General features: G+C 41.4%; 1 protein-coding gene across 10 annotated transcripts in view; it reads left to right on the top strand.

The window, feature by feature from the left end:
- fggy (FGGY carbohydrate kinase domain containing) overlaps nt 1–24,730 on the top strand; it is a 369,292-nt gene that overhangs the window by 248,139 nt on the left and 96,423 nt on the right. For 6 of the 10 annotated variants that reach the window (XM_087990626.1, XM_087990631.1, XM_043699282.2 and 3 more), the window contains 2 exons: nt 11,255–11,362; nt 18,743–18,804. The exons of 1 other annotated variant lie outside the window; for it this stretch is intronic. In XM_087990626.1, coding sequence (XP_087846752.1) covers nt 11,255–11,362; nt 18,743–18,804 — 170 coding nt within the window. The remainder of the gene's footprint in view (nt 1–11,254; nt 11,363–18,742; nt 18,805–24,730) is intronic. 3 more of the 10 variants (XM_087990633.1, XM_087990632.1, XM_087990630.1) reach the window with 2 other exon arrangements.

The following is a 24,730-nucleotide window of genomic DNA, read 5'->3' as shown; positions in this document are numbered from 1 at the left end:
ACTTGGACATCTTTGCACTTAATTTTGGAAACTGAAGAAAACGTTTTCATTGTTGCTTTTTCTCTGAAACAGCTTTTGAAGAAATAATTTGTTTCCTCACCCCAATTCTTTCATTAGTCCATGGGTTCAGTACAGACCAAACCCTCAATTTTCTTACAACCTAGTGAGGACGGTCACATGTCCCCTTTTTTAAAAGCCTGACTTGATCAGTTGCAACAAGTACTTATTTTTGTAGCTTTTTGTGAAATTTTTCAACATATAGCTATGACAATTCAATTAAACATACTTAGATTAGATTAGATTCCCTACAGTGTGGAAACAGACCCTTTGGCCCAACCAGGTCACACCAAACCTCTGAAGAGTAACCCACCCAGGTCCATTTCCCTCTGACTAATGCACCTAACACTACGGGCAATTTAGCATGGCCAATTCACCTGACCTGCACATCTTTGGTCTGTGGGAGGAAACCGGAGCACCCGGAGGAAACCCACGCAGACACTGGGAGAATGTGCAAACTCCACACAGTCACCTGAGGCTGGAACCAAAACTGAGACCCTGTTGCTGTGAGGCAGCATTGCATTTAATCAAGGTTTTCTTGAATAAAAGAAAGTGAAGTTTTCCTAAAAATATGATAACATTTTACAACAAAGACGCAAACAAAATGTAGGGAAAGAGCTTACAAAGATGGTGGTGAGGTGGGGGTAGTGGTGGGTTGGTGGTGTTATCAGTACAGTTTAAAAGTTAAAGACAATTGCAGTTTACAGTTTTTTAAGCTTTGAGTTGCATGAAAAGTGAATTGAAACTCAATCCCAACTGTTTGGCTGTTGTCCTATTTCCTCAGGAGGATGAAGCTTGTAGATCCCTTTGATTGGAAGCTTTTCCAAGTGTTCTTTTTCACTGATGCTGGTTTGCTGAAATTCAGATTGAGAGAGGTGAAAAGAGGAACTTTCTATGACCTTGTTGTGATCAGTCCATGTTGCTTTCTCTCTCCTTGTTCTATCAAAGCAAATTAACTAAAATATGATTTGCTTATAAATTTCAAGGCTGGGCCCATTGTTTCTATCATAGAATCATAGAGATGTACAGCATGGGAACAGACCTGTAGTCCAACTCACCCATGCTGACCAGATATCCTAAAATAATCTAGTCCCATTTGCCAGCATTTGGCCCATGTTCCTCTAAACCCTTCCTATGCTTATACCGATACAGATGCCTTTTAAATATTGTAATTGTACCAGCCTCCACTATTCCAAAGTGGCCTCACCGGTCTCCTGTACAGCCACAACATGACTTCCAAACTCCTATACTCAATGCCCTGACCAATAAAGGCAATCATACAAAACACCTTCTTCACTATCCTATCTACTCCACTTTCAAGGACCTCTGCACCTGCACTCCAAGATCTCTTTGTTTAGCAACATTCCCCAGGACCTTACAATTAAGCATTGACCCATCTGATCAATGTCCCGTTGCATTCTGAGATAACCTTCTTTGCTGTCTACTACACCTCCAATTTTGGTGTTATCTGCAAACTTACTAACCATACCTCCTATGTTCATATCCAAATCATTTATATAAATGTTAAGAACAGTGGGCCCAACACCAATCTTTGTGGCACAACGCTAGTCATAGGCCTCCAGTCTGAAAAGCAACCCTCCACCACCACCCTCTGACTTCTACTTTCAAGCCAGTTCTGTATGCGAATGGCTAGTTTTCTTTGTGTTCCCTGTGATCTCACCTGGCTAACCAGTCTACCATGAGAAAACATATCAAACTGAACTTTCCAAAGGTAACCTTTTATCGCCAATATGTGAGTTATCATGCAAGTTTCTTAACACTTCATTGAGTTTCAGTAGTTATTGAGTGAAATAGTAATTTAGATTAGATTCCCTACAGTCTGGAAACAGGCCATATGGCCGAACAAGTCCACACCAATCCTCCGAAGAGTAGTACATCCAGACCCATTCCCCGACCCTATATTTACCCCTGACTAATGCACCTAACACTATGGGCAATTTAGAATGGCCAATTCACCTGACCTGCACATCTTTGGATTGTGTGAGGAATCCGAAGCATCTGGAGGAAACCCACACAGATACAGGGAGAATGTGCAAACTCCACACAGACAGTTGCCCGAGGCAGGAATCAAACCCGGGTTCCTAGCACTGTAAGGCAGCAATGCTAACCACTGATCCACCATGCTGCCTGTGGTGGTGGATTTTATGTATATGATGTGGATTGCTTGAGCTTGTTTGATGATTACTGCAATGCGCATTTAAAAGCCACAAAAAATCTCAGGGATGCAAGTTTTATATAATTAAAGTTGGATATTGATAGTCCATTTTTACCATGATCATCATACATGGTTCATAACTGAAGATGAATTAATTTAGATTCTTATTTCATGTCGAGAACCACAATGTTATATTTTTGAGTAAGAGCCTCTTTATTTCTTTACCTTTATGAGTAACACAGCAGTGTAAATACTTGGTCCTCTGCAGGCCTTGACATAACTAAGGCATACAAACAGAGTTTGTTCATGCAGAGCAAAACAGCAGACTTCATTGGCACCACATCTACAAATATTCACTCACTCCACCACCGATTCTCAGTGACACTAGAGAGTATTATCTACAAGATACACTGCAGAAATTCACCAAGGCTCCTTAAACAGCACATGCTAAACTCACCAATCACTGCCATCAAGAAAGAGAAGGTCAGCAGATATATGAGAACATCATCACTTGAAAATTCCTCTCCAAGCTGTGCACTATCCTTACTTAGAAATAAAACACTATTCCTTCCATGTCACTGGGTCAAAATCCTGGAATTCCCTCCCTAATGGCCTTGTGGGTCTCACTACCTCAAATGGAGAACAGTGGTTCCAGAAGGCAGCTCGGCTTCTAAGGGTAATTAGGGATAGACACTTAATGGTGGCCAAGTCAGCAATGCAGACTTTCTATGTGTATAAGAAAAAAAAGTTTCAAAAGTGGTGTTGAGTTTATATCACTAATACACTTGATATAGCACTTATAAATCGGGTGAGTTGCAAATCAGCATGTATTTCTGGATGATTTGTATCACATCACTATTTGCATTGCAAACAAACCTGACCTTGTAATCAACCTCCCTGCGGAATTATAGAATTGTTAGAAACCATTCAACCCATAATGTTTGTGCTATATATCCTAAGGAAGAATCTACATATTTTCACTCCCCTGCACTCTCCGCTTGTCCGTATATATTACTCCTCCTCAACTGCTTCGCATATTAAGAAAATGTATAAGAATCTATGGCACGGAAAGAAGCCTTTGTCTATCTGAACTGGCCAAAAAATTAGCAATCTCATCTAGTTAAAGAGTGTGGTGATGAGAGTTTACAGGCATTTTGTTCTTGATTGAGTGAAGGGTATGGCTGTTAAGATTAAGGAACAATGGATGAATAAAGACATTGAAATCCTAGTCAAGAATAAGAGAGTCTTATTTTAGGTATAGTCAACTTGGTTCAATTGAATCTCTTAATCAACATAAAGAGTGTCGGGGCATTCTTAAGAGAGAAATCAGGAAGGCAAACAGAGGATATATGAGAGCACTGGCAGATAAGGTTAAGGATAATCCAAAGAGATTCTACAAAAACATTAAGAACAAGAGGGTAACTAGAGAGAGGGTAGGGCCTTTTAAAGTTCAAGGAGGTCATCGTTGTGTTGAACCCCAGGAAATGGGAGAGATACTAAATTAATATTTCACATCAGTTCTTACTGTGGAGAAAGAAATGGAGTCTTGAAAATGGAGAGAAATAAACTTTGATGTTTTGAAAACGGTTCACAATACAGAACAGGAACTTTAGGAGGTCTTAGAGAATAAAAAGGTAGACAAATCCCTGGGACCTGATTTAATCTATCCCAGAATGTTTTGTGAAGTAAAAGACAAAATTACGTGACCCCGTGCAGAAATATTTGCAATATCCAAAACTACAGGTGAGGTACCTGATGACTGGAGGGCAGCTAATGTTGTACCTTTATTTAAAAAAGGTTGTACGGAGAAACCAGGGAACTACAGATCTATGATTGTGGGGAATTGTTGGAGTTGATTATAAAAGATAGGATTTATGAACATTTAGAGAAGTAAAAATTGATTAAGGATAGTCAGCATGGTTTTGTGTGAAGCTTGTTTGAGTTTTTTGAGGAATTTGCCAAATAGATTAATGATGGCGGAGCAGTTGACATTGTTTATTTGGATTTTAGTAAAGTCTTTGACAAGGTTCCGTACAATAGACTGATTAGTAAAGTTAGGTCACATGGGATTTAGGGTGAGCTTGCCAATCGATTACATAATGGCTCAATGGCAGGAGACAGAGAGTAGTGGTGGAGGGTTGTTTTTTGGACTGGAGGCCTATCATCAGAGGTGTTCCACAGGGATTGGTCTGGATCCTTTTTTGTTTGCCATTTATATAAATGATTTGGATGAGAATATAGAAGGCATAATTTGTAAGTTTGTGGATGACAAACTTGGTAGTATAATGCACAGTGAAGAAGGTTTTCTAAGATTACAAAGGGATCTTGATCAACTGGGTCAATGGTTGAGAAATGGCAGATGGAGTTCAATCTGGATAAATGCGAGGTATTGTATTTTTGTACAAGAAACAGGATATGGCTTATACAGTTAATGCTAAGGCCTTGGGTAGTGGTGTAGAACAGAGGGATCTAGGGGTGCAGGTACATACTTCTTTGAAGTTTGTGTCACGTAAAGGTAGGGTGGTTTAAATGGCGTTTGGCACACTTGCCTTCATTGCTCAGTCCTTTGAGTATAGGAGTTGGGAAGTCATGTTGAGGTTGTATAGGACATTGGTGAGGCCTCTTTTCGAATACTGTATTCAGTCTGGTCGCCTGGTTACAGGAAATACCCTGGAGAGGGTCCAGACGAAGTTTACTCTGGTGTTGCTGGGTATGGAAGGTTTGAGTTATAAAGAAAGGCTGGAGAGGATAGGACTTTGTTTCATTGGAGCGTAGGAGGTTGAGAGGCAATCTGATAGAAGTTTATAAAATAAGGAGAGGTATAGATTGACTTAATGGTAGTTATTTTTTCCCTGGGATAGGGGATTTCAAGACTGGGGAACACATTTTTAAGGTGAAAGAAGAGAGATTTTAAAAAGACGTAAGTGGTAATTTTTTTTATCTAGAGGGTGGTTCGCATGTGGAATGAATTTCCTGAGAAAGTGGTAGATGCAGGTACAATTACAACATTTATAAGACATTTGGATAGATACATGAATAAGAAAGGTTTGAAGGAATATGGGCATGGGGCAGGCAGGTGGGACTAGTTTAGTTTGGGATAATGTTCGGCATGGTCTGGTTGGACTGAAGGGTCTGTTTTCGTGCTGTGTGAGTCTATGACTATGACTCCAGTTCTATTTTCCAGCACTTGGTCTGTTTCCTTGAAGGTTATCAGATGCCTATGGAAACCCTTTTTATCTTAATTGAGACTTCTGCCTCTGCTACCTCCTGAATGAGAAATATTTCCTTATCTCCCCTCAGACTTGTCAACTTCTTTGAATCTAATCCCACCAGTCACTGACTTCTCTGCTAAGGGATGAGATCCTCAATTGGACCCCTTGAAGCATTGTATATTCAGTCAAATCTCCTTACAGCCTCCTCTGTTCCAAGGACAACAATACTACCTTACCTAATTTTACCTCATAACCACAATATTGCAGTCCTGGCAACATGACCATAAATCTCCTGTATGATCTCTAATGCTATTACATTCTTCTGTGACCAGAACTGCATCCAACATTCACTTATCTGGCCGAAATAATATTTTATAGAGGTTAATATAACCCTGCTCTTACGTTCTCTGCCTTGGCTAGTAAAAGAAAATACTCAAATGACTTCTTAAACAAACTTATCTCGCTACTTTCAGGGTCTCTGGACAATTAATCCAAGACATCTCAATTGTTTTCTCCTTCTCCTATTAAATGCATATCCCTTTGTCTTTCTTGGCCTCCCCAAATGCATCACTTCACACTTCTTCAGGTTGAATTCCATTTGCCACTTCTCTGCTTACCTGACCAGTCCCTTGACATTTTTTTCTATGTAGTCTACAGCTATCCTCCTCACTGTCGAGCACGTAGCCACTTTTTATATTGACTGCAAACTTCCTGATAATGCCTCCTAGATTTAAATCCACGTCACTGATATATACCATTAAAAGCAGGAAGCAGCACCTAACGCCACTGATAACAGCTTTCCAATGACAGAAACATTCAACAACTTTTGCCCTTTGTTTCCTGCCACTGAACCAATTTACTATACAACTTTCTAAACTCTCCTGGTTCCAATGGATATTTTTTAACTAGTTTATCATATGGGACCTTATTAAAAGCCCAAGAGTATCAAGAAATTGCTGCATTTGAGCAGCAGAAGCAAATTAATCTCACCACAGTACGTTAGGTCTGCTATTTCATGATGTAAGTGCCTTGTTAATGTTTCCAACAGCCTTTCACTTTGAGACCAGTTATCACTTAAACACGATTGTTTTGCACATGCCGCATGAAGCATGCAAGCATATTAAACTTGGGAACTTATGAAAGAAAATTAAAACCTCACAGAGATTTTTAAAATGTGTTTGGAAATACAAATAAATGACAGACCTGAAAGAAAACAAAGGCAGCATAGATTGCAAAATGTTTTACTGGATGTAAATGTCACTGACTGAGAATATGATGGCTATTAGATATAATAACCTGGACCCACACAAGGCCAAATGGGAAGGTAAACTTGAAAGAAAAACAAAACATTCTGATGAAACTGAACAAGTCTGGCAGCAGTTGTGGAGAGAGGAAAAGTTAACATTTCAAGTCCAATATGACTGTTCTTCAAAGTTTTGGAGTTTCTCTAGCACTTTGTTTTTATTTCCTATCTCTAGCGTTCACAATATTTTGCTTTTTTGAAGGTAAATCTGAAATTGCAGTGAGGCAAAACATAATCCTAAACTAACCAGCACAGTGTACCTGTTTTTAAAGTTAACGCATTCATATATAAAATATATGAACAGGAACCAGATTACTTTATCGAATAGTTGAGACAGCTGCTGGAAGAAGGAAGTAGCACAAGCTGCGTAAGCTACTGCTGGATGTAGTGACTGTCTGTGTGGGATACAGATCCACACACAATCTTAACCGTGTCATTGGTTATTGCAGATTGATCATAGTAATTTCTATGAAGCAAAAATAAAGAACAAAGAAAATTACAGCACAGGAACAGGCCCTTCGGCCCTCCAAGCCTGCGCTGATCCAGATCCTCTATCTAAACCTGTCACCTATTTTCCAAGGATCTGTATCCCTCTGCTCCCTGCCCATTCATGTATCTGTCTAAATACATCTTAAATGATGTTATCATGCCCGCCTCTACCACCTCTGCTGGCAACGTGATCCAGGCACCACCACCCTCTGTGTAAAGAACTTAAACCTTTCCGTGCTACCTGGACTACACCTCCTCCCATCCTGCCCCCTGTAAAAACGCCATACCTGGACTACACCTCCTCCCATCCTGCCCCCTGTAAAAACGCCATCCCATTCTCCCAATTCCTTCATCTCCGCCGCATCTGCTCCCAGGAGGACCAGTTCAAAATACGTACAACACAGATGGCCTCCTTCTTCAAGGACCGCAATTTCCCCCCCGACGTGGTCGACGGTGCCCTCCACCGCATCTCCTCCACTTCCCGCTCCTCCGCCCTTCAGCCCCGCCCCTCCAACCGCCACCAGGACAGAACCCCACTGGTCCTCACCTACCACCCCACCAATCTCCATGTACAGCGCATCATCCGCCGTCACTTCCGCCACCTCCAAACAGACCCCAGCACCAAGGATATATTTCCCTCCCCTCCCCTATCAGCTTTCCGTAGAGACCACTCCCTCCGCGACTCCCTTGTCAGATCCACACCCCCCACCGACCCAACCACCACTCCCGGCACCTTCCCTTGCAACCGCAGGAGGTGCAACACGTGCGCCCACACCTCCCCCCTCACTTCTCTCCAAGGCCCCAAGGGAAACTTCCATATCCGCCACAGATTCACCTGCACCTCCACCCACATCATCTACTGCATCCGCTGCAGCCGGTGTGGCCTCCTCTATATTGGGGAGACAGGCCGCCTACTTGCGGAGCGATTCAGAGAGCACCTCTGGGCCACCCGGACGAACCAACCCAACCAACCTGTGGCACAGCATTTCAACTCCCCCTCCCACTCCACCGAGGATATGCAGGTCATTGGACTCATCCACCGCCAAACCACAACAACCCAACGGTCGGAGGAGGAGCGTCTTATCTTCCGACTGGGAACCCTCCAACCGCAGGGGATGAACTTGGACTTCACCAGTTTCTTCATCCCCCCTCCCCCCACCTTGTCTCAGCCGGATCCTTCCAGCCCGGCACCGCCTTCCTGACCTGCAGTCTTCTTCTTGACCTCTCCGCCTCCATCCTACTCCGACCTATCACCCTCACCTTGACCTCTTTCCACCTATCACATTTCCAACTCCCCTCCTCCAAGTCCCTCCTCCCTACCTTTTATCTTCTCCTGCTGAACACTCTCTGCTCATTCCTGAAGAAGGGCCTGTGCCCGAAACGTCGAATCTCCTGTTCCCTGGATGCTGCCTGACCTGCTGTGCTGTTCCAGCAATAAAGTTTCAACAATGATGCTTATATCCCATGGATGAACATTAAAAATAATAGCCAGTCAACTATAGATGCTATATGATGGAAATCTAAACAAGCATGTAGCCCAGTCTATTAGGGCTCTTGGAGCACTCTGATGGTGTCCCTACCTCTGAGCTTGAAGCCTTGAGTTCAACTTCCAGCCAGACCAGAAGTGTCAAAACATGTCTGAACATTGATTAGAAAAAAATCTATAACCCAGACTGTCACTGGTATTTTTCAATTTCATATTTGTATACATAGTTTTTAATAATGGATCTATCTCAGTAAACACCTGAATCTCTGTGGTCCATGTTATCTGGGCAAACTGATAGAAAACCACATCACATCATGGTAGTAGCAAGTGAATACTAGACGATGGTGACAGTCGGTGAGCATGAAAGACGAGTAGCAGTAGGTTGGTACTGAAAAGTGAACGAAAATAACAACAGAGGCAATTGTGAGCACTTACTTTCTTAAGATTAGCCCGTTTTACATCCAGCTTCAACTTGATGTTCAGATCTGATAACCAAAACTGAAGGCTACAGATATACCAAAACAAAGAAAGCAGAACAGAGGAAGAGTTGTGAATGCTCTCTCTCTAAGAGGCCACAGTGTGACCATTTTTTTCTCATAGGCAGTAATGAGTGTGCCAAGTCAGTTCTAATTCAGAGAAATTAATCCAGAATGAAATACCATTTAAAATGTGACAGAGAAAAAAATAAGTCTTTTGTAATTAAGGCTTTTTTTTCACAGTCCATTTATTCTGTCATTTTGTTTTTTTTGGAAAATGTGCAAACACAGGAACAATATTACTTTTTGGTGTGCATGCCACATATAGAGACTGCCAGTTATTTCCTATAGTGAAAGAAAGCAGTTAATTTGAAACAGTAACAAGGAGAGAAATGAAAAAGAGTGAAGCCTACAAAAAAAGAGACCCATTAAGTTATAGTACAGACCATTTGTATACTGGTATTTCTAAACAGCATGAAGCAACCTAATAAGGATGGAAAGCAAACATCTGTATAAAGATAATGTACTAAAGGGCACCTGTATGTGTGTTTACCTGGGTTGGGGGAGTCCAGAACTTGAGGGCATAGGTTTAGGGTGAGAGAGGAAAGATATAAAAGAGACCTAAGGGCAACCTTTTCACACAGAGGGTGTTACGTGTATGGAATGAGCTGCACAGGAAGTAGTGAAGGCTAGTACGATTGCAACATTTAAAAGGCATATAGATGGGTATATGAAAAGGAAGGGTTTGGAGAGATATGGGCCGGGTGCTGGCAGGCAGGACTAGATTGGGTTGGGATATCTGGTCAGCATGGACGAGTTGGACCAAAGGGTCTGTTTCTGTGCTGTACATCTCTATCACTCTATGACTGCCAGGATATATTTGTTATTCTTCAAAGAGAGAAAAGGTGCTGTTGTATGATTGCACAGATGTTAGAAAGGCACTGTAACTTTAAGACATCTAGGTGACATAACAACATGTGACACCCTAGAAAAAGAGTGTCTTACTCTCTCTAATGTAGCAAGCAGACAGTCAGTTAGCAGTTAATTGGATGAACAGCCAGTCTGTTAGTCAACCAGTCAACTATGTGTATAATGTAATAATAATATAAGTAGCTGTATATTGTAGCCTCAGCTGTAGACTGAGGATTCTTGTGGCACTGTGGTAGTGCCTCTATCTCAGAAGACCCAGGTTCAGGTCCCACCTACTTGAAAGGTGTGCCATAACATGTTTGAGCAGGTTGATTAAAATATCTATAACCCAGACTGTAAATGCAAGTGTGAGATGTTATACTAATGTACACAGTTGTTATTAAACTTCCAGACAGCTGCCTCAACAAGAACCCAAATCTCTGCAGTGCTTGTTTCATGGCATGACATAAAAAAAACTCACATCACAAAGGAAGAACTGGTAGTTAAGACATTAACTGGAGTCCAACTTCAGGTTTTGACTTGGTTGAGTACATTCACCCAGTGGCTAAATTCACTGAGGCCAAAACTGAGAAATATTTTGTCTTGTTTGAGGAAGTTGGTGTAAAGTTAAATTGCAAAAGCACACACAGTCTCTTACATTGCAGAGTGTTTTGATTGGAAAAACATTGGAAGTTTATTTAGACTTTCAGAAGAGCAATCTTCAGGTTATGAAATCATAGAAACTGATATTTAATGTTGATAAGCTTGTCAGGATGATGTTTGAATAACATTGGATTTAACGTTGGATTTGAGTTTAAAGGTGCAGCATATTGTTTGTGTAATGTTTAATGAGACAGTAGGGAATTTTTTTTTTAAATTATCCAAATATTTGGCACAACATAATTACATTGTTAACCAGGTTATTTCTTTTGGAAGGATCGTTTCTCAATTGAACCCTGAAATTTAAATAAGCACTAATATATCATCAACAATGCGTTAAATTAAGTGATTTTCATTTCATATCTAAAATAATAGCTTAAATCTTAAACAACTCTTATTGCTTTGAGGTTTTCATGATGTGGCCCTATTAATTGGTACACTTTTGATAATGTCATTTATTTTTAATTGTTTACTTTTTATCTCTAGATCAGTAAAGATCCAATATTTGTACCGGGTGTTTGGGGACCCTATTACTCAGCTATGGTACCTGGCCTTTGGCTAAATGAAGGTGGACAGAGCGCTACAGGGAAATTGGTGAGGAAGGACCAAATTATTATGATCAGTAGGTCTGGTGAGAAAATGTCAAATTCTTTATTTTGGGAAACTACCAAGGGTGCTTTATGTTGTATTTATCATGTGGAACTGTTTTCACTGGAAATTACATTCCAGGGCAGAATCAAGAAACAGTTCATGAGGTTGGAATTACTACGCATGCTCAACTTTGAGAACAGCATGTTCTCCATTACTTGTGATTTTTATTACTTTTTCCTTTGGTGGAAAGTGTGGAAGAAATCAATACAGAAAATAACAGGAAAATAAACCACAGAATTCGGCAAAATTCTAATTGATAGGGCAATTTGGAAAATTTAACCTTTTAATCTTTTGGAACATTTTTGTATAAGATAGGAAAACATTGGCTTCGTTTTTGATAGTGCTCTTGTCTATCTACATGCAGTTAATTTGATAAATGATCCAAACAAAATGAATACAACATTATCCATATCACAGCTTTTACATTTGCCTTTTCAATAATATTTTAATTGCAATGCATATCTTACCGCATGTACAAACCTAGGAGATTTGGCTTGCAACACGTTAATTCATATTTGAAGTAATTGTTTGAAATATTTAGCTGAGTTTATATATATATTGTATGACAATTAGATTTAAAAAGGGTTAAACAAAAGCTTGCATTTTAATTAATTTGAAATATTGCTACTTTAGCTGCTCAACCAGTGGTGGCCATGTTTTTAGTTGCCTGGGCTTGTGCTCTGGAACATTTGTCAATTACCTTTGTACCATTCTTTTCCTTTAAGACATTTTTATAAACCGTGTGTGGCTCACAGTCAAATTTAATTTGATAATGCTTTCTTGGGTTGTATTACCACATTCAAAAAATCAAATGTAGCAACCATTTTAGTAGAATAAAGCCACATAAATATTGTTGAAAAGTATGGCCTGGGAAAACACCTCAGGAATGATGAAGGGCTTATGCCCAAAACACCAATTCACCTGCTCCTGCCTGACTTGCTGTGCCACACCTTTCTACTCTGATCTCCAGTACCTGCATTCCTCACTTTCATATAAACATTGAATGAGAAGGAATGTTGGCCAAGATAATTCTCCAACTTCCAAATAACATCAAGTGATCTTTAAAGTCCACTAAATTAATTAGCAGAACTGTAGTTTAATTTCTCATCTAAAGAAAGTATCTTTGACGGTCCAGCATTCCATATTGGTCTTGAGCTCATGACCTTCTGATTTAGGGATGGTATTATCATGCCAATATCATATTCACATTTTATGTTAATCGATGAAGCAATATTGTCAAGAAACTGAAAAAATTCTCTGCCATTTTTTCATCTAAACCAGCAAGTAAGACCATGGATGGAATCTCCACAGTTCCTATATGACATGGCTCAGTATCTCACCTGTTATGGCCCAATCTTGTATCACTAGTTAGCAGTTTCCAACTCATCCATCTGCTACACAGAAACTTGATGCCAAGAATTATCAAGATGAAAACCTGAGCAGGTACCAAGCATCTCCAGCTTGCTTCTTGTTCCTGCAGATCTCTATCTTGGGCAGCAACATCACAGGGCACATTCAAGGAGCCAGCAGCTGCCTGCACTTTGAAGCACACCAGCACCTATCAATGCAATTCTGCTGCAATAAAACTTTGTACACAGGAATAGGCATCCAACTCACATATTTGAGCAGACTGCATCTCACGGCTGCTCCTACACTCTCCTAGCTTGCACTCACTATGCGCTTACCTGGATGCTCACAGCATTCCTGCTTTGTGTTATCTCATCTTGTCTTTTGTGCTTTGCCTCTTCAGACAGACTTTGGAAACTCAGTGTTCCTGACTTGTACTTTAACCAAATGCATGTGCATTACTCAAAGGCATGTTTCACAACATGGTGCATTGACCAAATGTCCATTTGTTTCCATTTCTCAAAGTTGAAATGGACTGTAAAGAGAGCATGGCTGTCAGTCAGGGGATTCTAGTACAGTCAGACAAAAGCAGCATCTGCTCACAGTTCAAGGGCTTAGGCATGTCAGTTGTCTGCTTTGGATTGATCATATTCAGTAGCATTGTCTCACTACAGTTCGGGGAGTGAGTTGGTGTCAGTTTGGCATATCTAGTGCATTCGTGTCAGATATATTTTTAATGGACCAAAACGCAGGTTCACCTTCTGAGCGACAGGCGACCCTCAAGGAGTAATTGCCTTCGTCATGCACTTGCAGAATGCTGGTTAAAGTCTTTTGTAATCATATCGTTGCTCATGTGAAATGTATGCAGTATACAACTGTGTGGGGTGCAAATGTTGGTCACAAACAATCTTTTCAAAGTGATAAGAGGCTGCAAGGAAAAGGAATGAATGTGCTTGTGGCACTTGCAATGTCATACTGTATCTTTGCGACATGACTCATGGTACTTTCACCAGAATAAGATCCAATGTCAAAGTTCTATGAAGAGTCTTTCCATGGCCCTCTTTATCAGAGTGCTCCATGTCCCACTGTATGGAACAGTACGCGATGCATCTTCTGTGAATGATGAAAATGCTGAATGCTCTCATTGCTAAGGACCTGTTCTGTTCCTTATGTTCCCCACACAAGTTCATTGCAAGCTTGACTGAGGGCTCAGCCACAGGAAGTGTTATCAGATGGGATGCTGCGATGTAACAAAGGTGCAGAGAAATGGAAGTGGAACTGCTGTGCCAGCAAGCCCAGGACCAGCATCAAATTGCAGCGGATGCCAAGAAGCATCCATATGAAGTGTTTGCAGCTGAATGTCCCCTCAGATTGCACAGAAGGTACTAGAGGACCAGTGATTGTCCTTGATGCCATTTTCTTCAGATGAGTGAGGCACAGACTGAGGATATACCAGGACGCTGTCCCAGTGGTTGTCAAAGTGGCAACTGTGTTGAACTTTTATGTGACTGGTTCCTTTCAAATTGACACTGGGGATCTGTTTGTGGGATCTCTTAATTATCCACCAGATCGGTATTAAAGCTGTCACTGATCCCATTTGTTCCAGATCACATTGCTTCACTCATTTTCTCATTGGGGGTGAGGGTGGAGGTGGTGTCAGTGCTGCAGTCCGAGCTATTGAATTCAGAGGCATCGCTGACGTCCCCCAGGTGCAGCAACTCATAGACTGTACACACGTTAAGTTGACAGGACCATTTCATAATCTAGGTGAGTTCATCAATAGAAAAGATTTCCATTCCATCAAAGTGCCTTACAAGGATGATTACTGGGAAGCAAAGGCTACCCTCTGTGATCATTGCTGATCACTCTGTTCTGCAATCCCCTACTGAGACATAGCATTGATAAAATGCTGCCCATTCTTCAACCAGTGTCATCATGGAGCAGACCAGAGGTCACTTGAAGATGAGGTTCTGCTGTTTGGATTGGTCAGTGCGGGCCTTGCAGTACATACTGAACAGAGTATGTTGAACAATTTAAGCTGTGCTCTGCATGACTGGAGTAGGCAAAAAGAGGATGTGACAGATGCTGAAGAGCTAGGGTAGCAGGATCAGTCTTCCAAGGAGGAAAAATCAGGATGTAGAAAATCAGAAACATAAAAAGTAGGAGCAAGGAGTAGGTCATTTGACCCTTTGAGTCTGCTACACCATTCAGTATGTTCATGACTGATTATCCAACTCAGTAGCTGTTCTCACTTTCTCCCCATACCCTTTAATTCCTTTAGTCCAAAGAACTATATTAACTCCTTCTTGAAAATATTCAACATTTGGCCTCAACTTATTTCTATGGTAAAGAATTCCACAGGAATTGAGCAGGAGGAGCATCACCTTCTGCATGACAGAGCTTTGGAGCATCAGACACTTCAAGCGCGACTGGATTTTAGATTAGAGTAGATTACATACAGCGTGGAAACAGGCCCTTCGGCCCAACAAGTCCACACTGACCCTCCGTAGAGCAACCCACGCAGAACCATTACCCCTGACTAATGCACCTAACACTACGGGCAATTTAGCATGGCCAGTTCACCTAATCTGCACATCTTTGGCCTGTGGGAAGAAACCAGAGCACCCAGAGAAAACCCACACAGACACAGGGAGAATGTGCAAACTCCACACAGACACAAAGAATGCTGGAGAAATTTAACAGGTCAAGCCAGCATCTATGGAGAGAGAAACAGAGTGAATACTTTGAGTCTGGTATGACTCTTCATCAGATTTAATTGACACCCGGTTTCAGTGGCTGAGAGTTGGGTGCAGTGATCACTCATTGACTGTAAAATTGTTGGAGCTCGACAAGAAAGCAGTTTGTTTCTGTTATGAGAGACAAATGCAGCTTCTGTTTATTTGATTTCTGTACATTCTTAACGTTAGTGAATTAAGGTGAATATTTTGAACTGTTTGAAGGTTTTATGTGACAGTCCCACATTGGACAATGAGGAGATACTAGCTGACAGTAGCCATTTACTTTGAGGACTGTAAGTTGAGCTAAAGACAGTAAGCTGTGTGGTCTGGTGCTAAAACAGCAATTGGGGAGGAATATGCAAGGAAGTGTGAGCTGTGCCACCTATGTGCCATGAAAGGCATTGTTTTGTTACTGCTTTGTCAATATGTTGACAGTGAAAGGCATCTCTGCCAAGAAAACTAAGGGGAAAGTGGAATTGGGGGAGGACACAAAGTTGGCCACTGTCACGGGAAGGAGCTTCATCGAGTATTCTTCGGGACTGCTGGCTTGGGTTAAGGAGGTTGACAGTTGTGAGGGGAGCAGCAGAATATGCAAGGGGTTTGGCATATGGTAAAACATAGATGGGAGGGAGGTTCATCTATGCTTGGGTGCAACTGGCTTTAAGGGAGGCAGTAGTAAATGACTATAATTGCCGTAGCTCCTATGCCAGGGCTGGGTGTGAATGTTGGGCAGGTACAGTCTAATTTAGATTGGTTGGGTGGGTACCTGGGGAGGTATGAAGCATACTGGTTTACAGGAAGATCTACTAGGAGGGGGATTTAGTTGTTTGGTGGCTTATCGACATGTTGAAGTGGACGCTACAGGCCAATGGCTAGGGAGTGCTTCCTGTGCTGTGAGATTCCTGACCTTGGCCATCCTAATGCATTTTCTCCTTGTTTGTTATGCACCTCTGTGCTCCAGACATTGTTGACCAACTCATTCACACCAACACCTCTGGACACAGAGGCCACAAAAAAATTGAATTGTTATAGGACGATGGCCAAAAGTGTCAGCAGCCCTCATTGCCCTGGAAATGCCTTGTAAGGCTTGCTTCCAGATAATGCAGCAGGTTCTCAGCGCTGACATCTAGAGCATCATCTGTGGCCATGAAGTGATGTCTCACACTGTAACAATGTAAGGATCATTTTGCTTATTGCAAATTCACCTTGTGAATTTCCAAGCATCTGAGGAAGGTAGGCTGGGTGGAAGAGAAAGGCCCAAACACTCAGGAGTTTCCTGATTGGAGATTTCTGCAGGGACTGCGTGTTGTTCCTCCTCCAGCCAGGTGCATCCTGGCCGCTGTGCTGTTTCCCTGTGAAGAAAGGAAACCTGAGTGTGTGCCAGATTCCCAATGGTCCTGTTGCCATGCCTGCTCTCCTGAGGACCAATGGTTGAGCCGATGAAGTGCAGGTGTGTGTGCCTCTCCAACAGCCTCAAGGCTGCTGGACCTGGCTCTCCATAGCAAGTGCCAACCTGACCATGGATGCAGCCAGACATTCGTATGTGTGGTTGCGTCTGGCCTGACATTTCTCCAAATGTGTCAGTATCTGAGTTGGTGAGGAATGCTGGTGGAAACCTTGCTGATGCTTCCTCTGAGGCCTTGGTACTGTCATCCTCAGAGGTTGAGGAAATGGCTTCTGAGAGAGCCGGGCATTACACTGAAGAGATAAGGCATCAATACCTGCAACACATAAGAGAGAGACAGTGCACAGCCAATTCTTAGAATATAGTGTGCAATGAATGCAAGTTAGATAGTGTGCAAGGTTAATGTGAGTGTTGCTATGGAATGAATAGTGCTACTTAGCCGGCTGAACATGGATGTTTTGGGACCACTGCAGGAGCAATGCTGGGCTGCTCCTGTGAGGGCCAGAATTTGCTCCTTGTCAGGGTGAGGATCTAATGCCCAGCAACCTACACAAATATGGGCTCTCTCTGCACTGTTGTGAGTGTCTTTACCTAAAATGAGAGAACGAGAGGGACTGAGTGAGGTGAAAGTGGGTGTCATGACTGTTAGTCCTGATGCAAATGTGCAAAGGAGGGGGAGGGCAGAGGGGTGGTTGATTGTGGGTGAGGGAAAATGTTGCAGGCAATAGTGAGAGTGGCAGAGCATGAGACTTGGTGGGAGGTGAGTGCAGTAGCGGGAATAGAATGCGTGTGAGAAAGCAGAGAGAACAGTGCTGACTTACTCTGTCACAGTGGAGAAGATCATTCAGTTCCTTTGGATCCACCCACCTGGATGGTGATTCAGATCACTGTGCCAGGGTCAGATGTTGGGGCGCCTTATAGCAGTCCTCATTACCACCTCAACCAGGACCTTCAGGTCTCTGTTAGAAAATAGCAGTTCCATCTTTACTTCCTCCAATTTCTTCAAGTTCTGACTGTGACTAAACAGGGCAGCTTTGGAATGCCAGTGCTTGTCTGGGTACACAGTGACATTTTAAAGATGGCGTGGCTACAAGCGATGTCAGGTTTTAGTAGATATCTGCTGAGTGAGAAGTTGTTCTGGGAATGCCTCATGGTCGGATAAAGCTGGAATTGGACTCTAAAGAGATGAGATATGTAGTTATATGGCAAGTTTGGTAAGATAAGGCAAGAAAACCCGCTTAGAGCTGTGGTGGAAATTCTTCCAAAAAGTATGATGCAACTCAGGCTGAGCCAAAAATAATATAAAATTCAGCCTAAAATTACAAATCATTTCTGAAGCAATGTTGTTGTTGACTATCATTATTACCACAACTAAAACAAATGAACGCATAGCTCAGCTATTTTAGTAAATTCCTTGAAATTCAAGTCCAATATGTTCATTTTGCATCACCCACGCTTCATTATTACTCTGATTTGAAAAGAAAATGGCATTGTCAGTTCCATGTTGTATTCAATTTTTATTTATTTATTTTAAATAAATTGTTGGAAGGTTCTTTGTTTTCTCCATTTATTTTTCAGAAAGATTCTGATTTGTTCTAAATATGTTAAAATTTGAATCCATTCCTTTTAAGCAAATTTTAGATATTATTACAAGTAACATAGAATTCTCCATCCATTGCCAAGTCTTTATTTCGGGTACCATCCAATCATTTTCTACTGAAACAAAAATTAATGTAAGATTGACGCTTTGGAAGTGTGTATAAATATTTTAACTATACAAACGTCTCTTATGCTGAATACTAAGCCTTGGTACAATGTGATTCTTTGTTTTAGATAGACCATGTCATTAATGGCCATGCTGCATTCGCAGAACTGGAGTCCAAAGCCAAAGCTAGGTCTGTCTGTTTCTATTACTTTGGAGGTGACTTAATCAGTGCTCAGCCCTGCTTCATTGGTAAAGATGCCTGTTTGACTGATAATATGACATGGATAATTAAACGCTTTTCTGCTTTTCTGGAAATGGAAATTATTGAAATTAATTTAACTTTTCTTCAAAGTAGAAGTTGTTTTGTTTGAATGGTGTTTACCGTACATGGGCATGTTTCTCTGAAGCAGACTTTCTTCTTCGTAATTAAGATTGTTTATCTGCACATCAAGAGTTGATTCTGAAGTTAACACAATTTCTGTCTATTTTCTAAACTTAATGTATGAAAAAGTTATCCACAGTTATGGTTATCATGTATTATAATGCAGGCCCATTCAAAGAAATTAATTGATCAGGCAAATTAATCACATTACACAAAGCCCAGAAATTACTGTTGGCAGAATTAATGAACAAATATTAAATGTTTTCATATGACATTCCCCTCTGTGTAGGAAAATATTATCTGACATATTAAGTGTTTGTTCACTGATATTCGCAACAATATTTCTAGCCTGAATGTATGCATATTAAAATGATTGAAATGCATATTAAAGGGATGTGTTTTGAATGTGTTATAAATCAGGAAATTAATTTTTATATTTTCCAATATGAACTCCCACTGGGTGAGGCTTCTTGTCAGGAAAGTGCTTTCCTACAATGGAACCTTAGTATCCAAATTAATAATGAATAGGCTGAGATCATGCTATTGCAAAATTAACACATAAGCATGTTTTGACCTACATCTGCAACTCTTTCAACATCCTCCACCACTTTTAACAATTTCCATTCTCCTGGACCTAAATGTTTACGTCTCACCATGGTTGTTCAGTTATTCTACACCTATATTCCCCTTCAGGACGGCCTGTAGGCCTCCTGCTTCTTGAACAGAGGCCCAACCAGTCTCCCTCCACCACCATCCTCTCCTGCCTGGCTGAGTTCATTTTTACAAAAAACGTTTTCTTTGAGTCTTCCCAGTTCCTCAAAATAACTGTTTCCATAGCAACACGTTTTTTATGGGTCCTGGCTGTGCCTTTTGTGAGACATTTAGAGTTTTTTTTTATTCCAGTCCCTCTCAGTTCCTTTACCTCGATTTTATGTCTGTTGCATTGATGATTTTATCACTGTCACTTACAGTTCTTGGCCCGAATTGGAAACTTTCATCAATTGTGCTTCAAATCTCTCACCTCATATGGTCCATATTTAATTTTTTCCCTTTCTTGACTTCTCTGTCTCATTTTTTGAGGGTAGGTTTTCCACAACATCTACGTAAACCACTCACTCTCACCATTACCTTGACTACAATTACTTCCTGCTTCCTGTAAGAACTGTATACCATTCTCCTTGTTTTTCCATCCCAGGTGCATTCATTTTTATGATGTCACCTTTCAGACTACTTCTTCTGACATGTTTTGTTTTTCTTCCTGAAAGAAGATTTCCCCTCCAAAGCAATTGACAGTCATTAACATTACCCTCAACAGTGTCTGTCCCATTTCCCTTGTTCAGCTCTGATTCTTTCCCCTCCCTCTTAGAAATATAATGTTCAGTGGGATTTTCCATTCCGTACTATGACAAAAAGCATGGTGGGAGGGTGAGTTTCATCAGGCAGGAACAACGTATTGGATTCTCATTGTCGAAGAAAACTTCAGCAATTCAGTTCTCCTCCTTTAGATGGCAGGTCATTATTTTGCCAGCAGATGGTGAAATTGAAATATTTGCATTGTATTACTATCCCAACTCACTGGAATTAACTTCACCTTTCCAATTAACTTTTCCCCGAGCCCAGGAGCTATTCACTAAACTGCTGTTAACTTTTTTTTATTATGATGCATGATTTCTATCATTGATGTAGGAGCTGTCGTGGGGCGACTTATAAAATGATTCGCTGTATTTTACACGTAAAAGTACACATGACAAGAAATTTATATTCTATTTATATTCTAACTCCTACTGATCATCTTGAGGTAAATACTTACTCTTTATTCTTATGGAATTATGGCTTTAAATTACAATCACTCACACAATCGCTTTTCCAAGTGCAGTTGACACGTCTTAACAGCACATTCTGAGACTTGGTGTCTCCCTGGGCCATCTCCAAGCTCAACTGACGCATGGCAAAGAGAAGGCAGCTTATGCCCAAATGAGAGAGAAGATTGAAGATGAATGTGAATCTGTTGACCGCAGAGCACATTGAGGAGCTCAAGAAGGATTACACAGGTTGGTGAAGCCCTTCTTTAAGATTGGGAGGAAACAGTCAAGAGGTTCTTTATCATCAAAGGTGTTCAGAAGGTGAGAGAGACAATTGGGGGAAACTGTTCAATTCCAGAAAAATATGCATATTCTGCATATTCTGCATGATAGGTGTCGATATCATAGAGGATCTCCAAAAGTTGAAGAAACAACAAGCCTCACTATTTCCCTTGGAGGCCTCCAAGATAATCTTCCAGTCCAGAGTCTATACTGTGGAGTAGGATAAGATGTGCTCATGTTTCTTCTTTCAGAAAGTGCACAAGGAGAGGGGCGGCACGGTGGCTCACTGGTTAGAATTGCTGTCTTACAGCGCCAGGGACCTGGGTTCGATTCCACCATTGATGGACTGTCTGTGTGTAGATTGCACATTCTTCCTGTGTCTGCGTGGGTTCCTCCAGGTGCTATGGTTTCCTCCCATAGTCCAAAGATGTGCAGATTAGGTACATTGGCCATGCTAAGTTGCTCAAGATGGGTGGGTTAGCCATGGGTGGATAAAGAGTAGAGCTGGAAAGAGCACAGCAGGTCAAGCAGCATCAGAGGAGGACAGGAATTGATGTTTCAGAGCGGAATTTTTCATCAGGATGGGAGAAAGAGGCTGAGAAATAAATAGAAGGGGGTGAATGGGATGGTGATAGGTGGATGCAGGTAAGAAGTGACTGTGATTGGTCAGTGGGAAGGGTGGAGCAGCTAAAATGGACAGGTTGGGTCAGGAGGGGTTCGAGAAGGAGGGCTGGGCCTGAGGTGAGGTTGTGGGGTGGGGAGATTTGGAAGCTCTTCGGAGGGTCATTGTGGACTACTGTGAATGCTAAGGTGTACTAGCCATGCTTTCATTTCCCCAGACAATGCACACGTGCCACCATCTGCATGTCATGGCGCTCATAAGGACCTGTCCTTTGAATTAATACACTCTGCGCCTTTCCATGGAGCATATAATGGTTTGAGAAGATGTCAGGGGAGAAACATTGTAAGGTGCTGGACTATCCTAATAATGATGGGGCAGGCTGGCAGCATGAAGAGCTGAGAAACAATGCTATTTCATAACTTTATAGCATAGATCACTTCTCGTTATCTTGCTTCTCAGAAGAAACCACAGGCACTTACTGCTCCTGAAGAATAACAGCTGGTATCTGCTGCAGAGCTGCCTGCAGAAACACAACAAGCTGAGCAAGAGGGCCCAAATAGACTGCCAGCATTGGCCTGAAGCCAGGTCGGCAGGTTTTGATACAGTTATCTGCATGTCACAGACTGACAGTATTGATGATGCATCAGCATGCTCCAGGAAATTGTCTCTAACATCTTCCAGTTGTTGGACAAACACCAGTGCCCTCATGGACAAGGAGGCAGTCCTATCCCATTTGTCTTGAAGCTGACAGCAGCCTTCAATTTCAGGGAGTCACTGGCATTGCTGCAGAATCTCAGAGACATTCACTCATAAATGTACTTGAAGGTCACCAATGCTCTGTTTGCTAAAGCGCACCAATTTGTTCATTTCCCATTGGGCACAGGGAATCAGACAGCCAGAGCAGTCAGGTTTGCTGCCAGCGCAGGGTTTCCGCAGGTACAGGGTGCAATTGATGTATTCTTGGAGCCATCAGAGTGTCCTATTAGCATTCAGCAACCTTTATTAATAGAAAAGGCTTTCATTCCATGAATGTGCTCTATGATCAGAGCAGCCAGATAATGCAGGTTATCCAAGGAGCTGACCGATGCCTACGTTTTGTAACACTTACAGATGCCTGTTTCTTTCATTCCTGCCCCCAACCCCCATTTTACATACAGAGATGGTTAATTGGCAATAACAGCTACTCCTCAATGCAAGACTAGCTAAGGTCCTCACCTGCCAGCTGGACTACATTGTTCACAAATTCACTGAGAATGTCAAGTTCAGAATGTGCTCGCCTTCGTGTTGTCCTCCAGTTTGTTTGTATGAGGGAACGCGAATGGTTTAGTGTCATAAGAACGTGAGTAAAAACATTTGATGGATAACTCTGCCAGGAAGTGAGCCCATCCCAGTTAGTGAATAGAAATTCTTTCCATTTCTATGGTATTTCCAGTGTAAAGCATTCAAAGATTGTCAGCAGAAGGTGGATGTAAGCCCTTCATTGTACATGATTGTAAGAAATGAACAATCTTACATGAAATAGTCATGCTTATTTGAGATGGGCATGCCTGTATGAAGTTGCTGTGCAGTGGCATACTTAGACTGAGTTGTGAATCAAAGTGTGCAAGGTTACCGTGAGAAGATGATGGCACTGATCCTTGTAGAGAGCAGGGAAATTATTCTTCTGCATTGATGTCTACTAGCGTGGTTAGCCTCCTGTGTGATGTGAGTTCAGACTGCCCAAGTCTGACTGGAGTCTAGAGTGCCCAAATGACTTGAAGCAGAGTGCTCAATAAGGCATGATTAAAGCAAGGGGTCTATTCTGGATTTCCTGGCTTGTAGTGAGTCAAGGATTGCCTGGGTGGCCTTTAAACATGGCATCCAAAGTCATCAGAACTTGGAAGTTGCGGGTGCAGTGAGAAGTTTGGCCTGCCATCCACACGTGTTTTGCCATTCACCACTAAAGAATTCACGAAATAAGCTGAAGAGGAGGGAATCCCATGAGAAAACTCACCTTGGCTATGGTGGATGTGATGCCAGCTAAGACAGCTGCTACTATATTTAAACACATCTAAAGCTACAAATATTCTTTAAACATTGATTTACCTGTACTTTTCCAATTTTTATTCACTGCTTCCACTGTAGTTTTTTCTTCTCTAAGTCAAACTGTTCAATTGCTTTGTGGAACATCTTAATTCGGTTTACAGGCATGACTCCAAACTTCTGGTTCTATGTCATTTTAATTCTCAATCCTCACATCCACTTTGACATCATTGTCTTTGGTTCCACACTATTCTGTTGAAGCTTACCTAATGCTTGAAGAACAAGATCTCATCTTTTGATTTGACACTTTATGGCTTTTCAGACTCAGCGTCAGGAACTGTAGGTCACAGCCACTGCCTCCATTTTTTTTTCAGACAGTAAGTGATGACAATGGTTCTGCAGTTGCAATTTGCAGCTCCTATATTCTCTTTTTTTTGTTCTTTTACTTGTCCTATTACAAAACCTTCAGGGTCTTGCATCATCATCTCTATTGTTGTTAGATTACTCCCATCTTCCACCCGATCACACATCTAATCTTTCCTATTTTTGTCCTCTCCCTCCTTGTTCCGAGCTATATGTTACATCTGCAACATTTTCTATTTCTGTCAAAATGCCACCAACCTGAAAGGTTAACTTTTGTTTTGCTCTCCACAGATCCAGCACTTATTAATTGTCATTTTGATTCTTACATAGCTGCATTAGTTTGTTCTTGAAGAGTTCTTCTGCCTAATATATTTTACAATAGGTAGCATATTAACAGGGTTATGTGTTAATTTTACACAGCACTATTTCTCTCAAAATTACTGGGTGGAGCATATTTAGTATAATATGGTTTTATTGAAAATGAACATGATGTAAAATGGCTGGCAATAAATTTCATGAACTGCAGAAGCCATACCTATGGATGGATGATGTAATCTATTAGTCATAATTCATCATATCGATTTCTATTGTTCAGTCCATATCCAAGCTCTAAGGGTCTATGCTTGTAAAAGATGCATGTCCT

This window comes from Chiloscyllium plagiosum, unplaced genomic scaffold (assembly GCF_037043375.1).
Source record: "Chiloscyllium plagiosum isolate Xiang-an unplaced genomic scaffold, Cpla_swu_hap1 HiC_scaffold_9, whole genome shotgun sequence".
In the NCBI taxonomy this organism is placed as follows: domain Eukaryota; kingdom Metazoa; phylum Chordata; class Chondrichthyes; order Orectolobiformes; family Hemiscylliidae; genus Chiloscyllium; species Chiloscyllium plagiosum.
The sequence above is the reverse complement of the archived record's forward strand: the minus strand, read 5'-3'. Positions and strand labels throughout refer to the sequence as shown.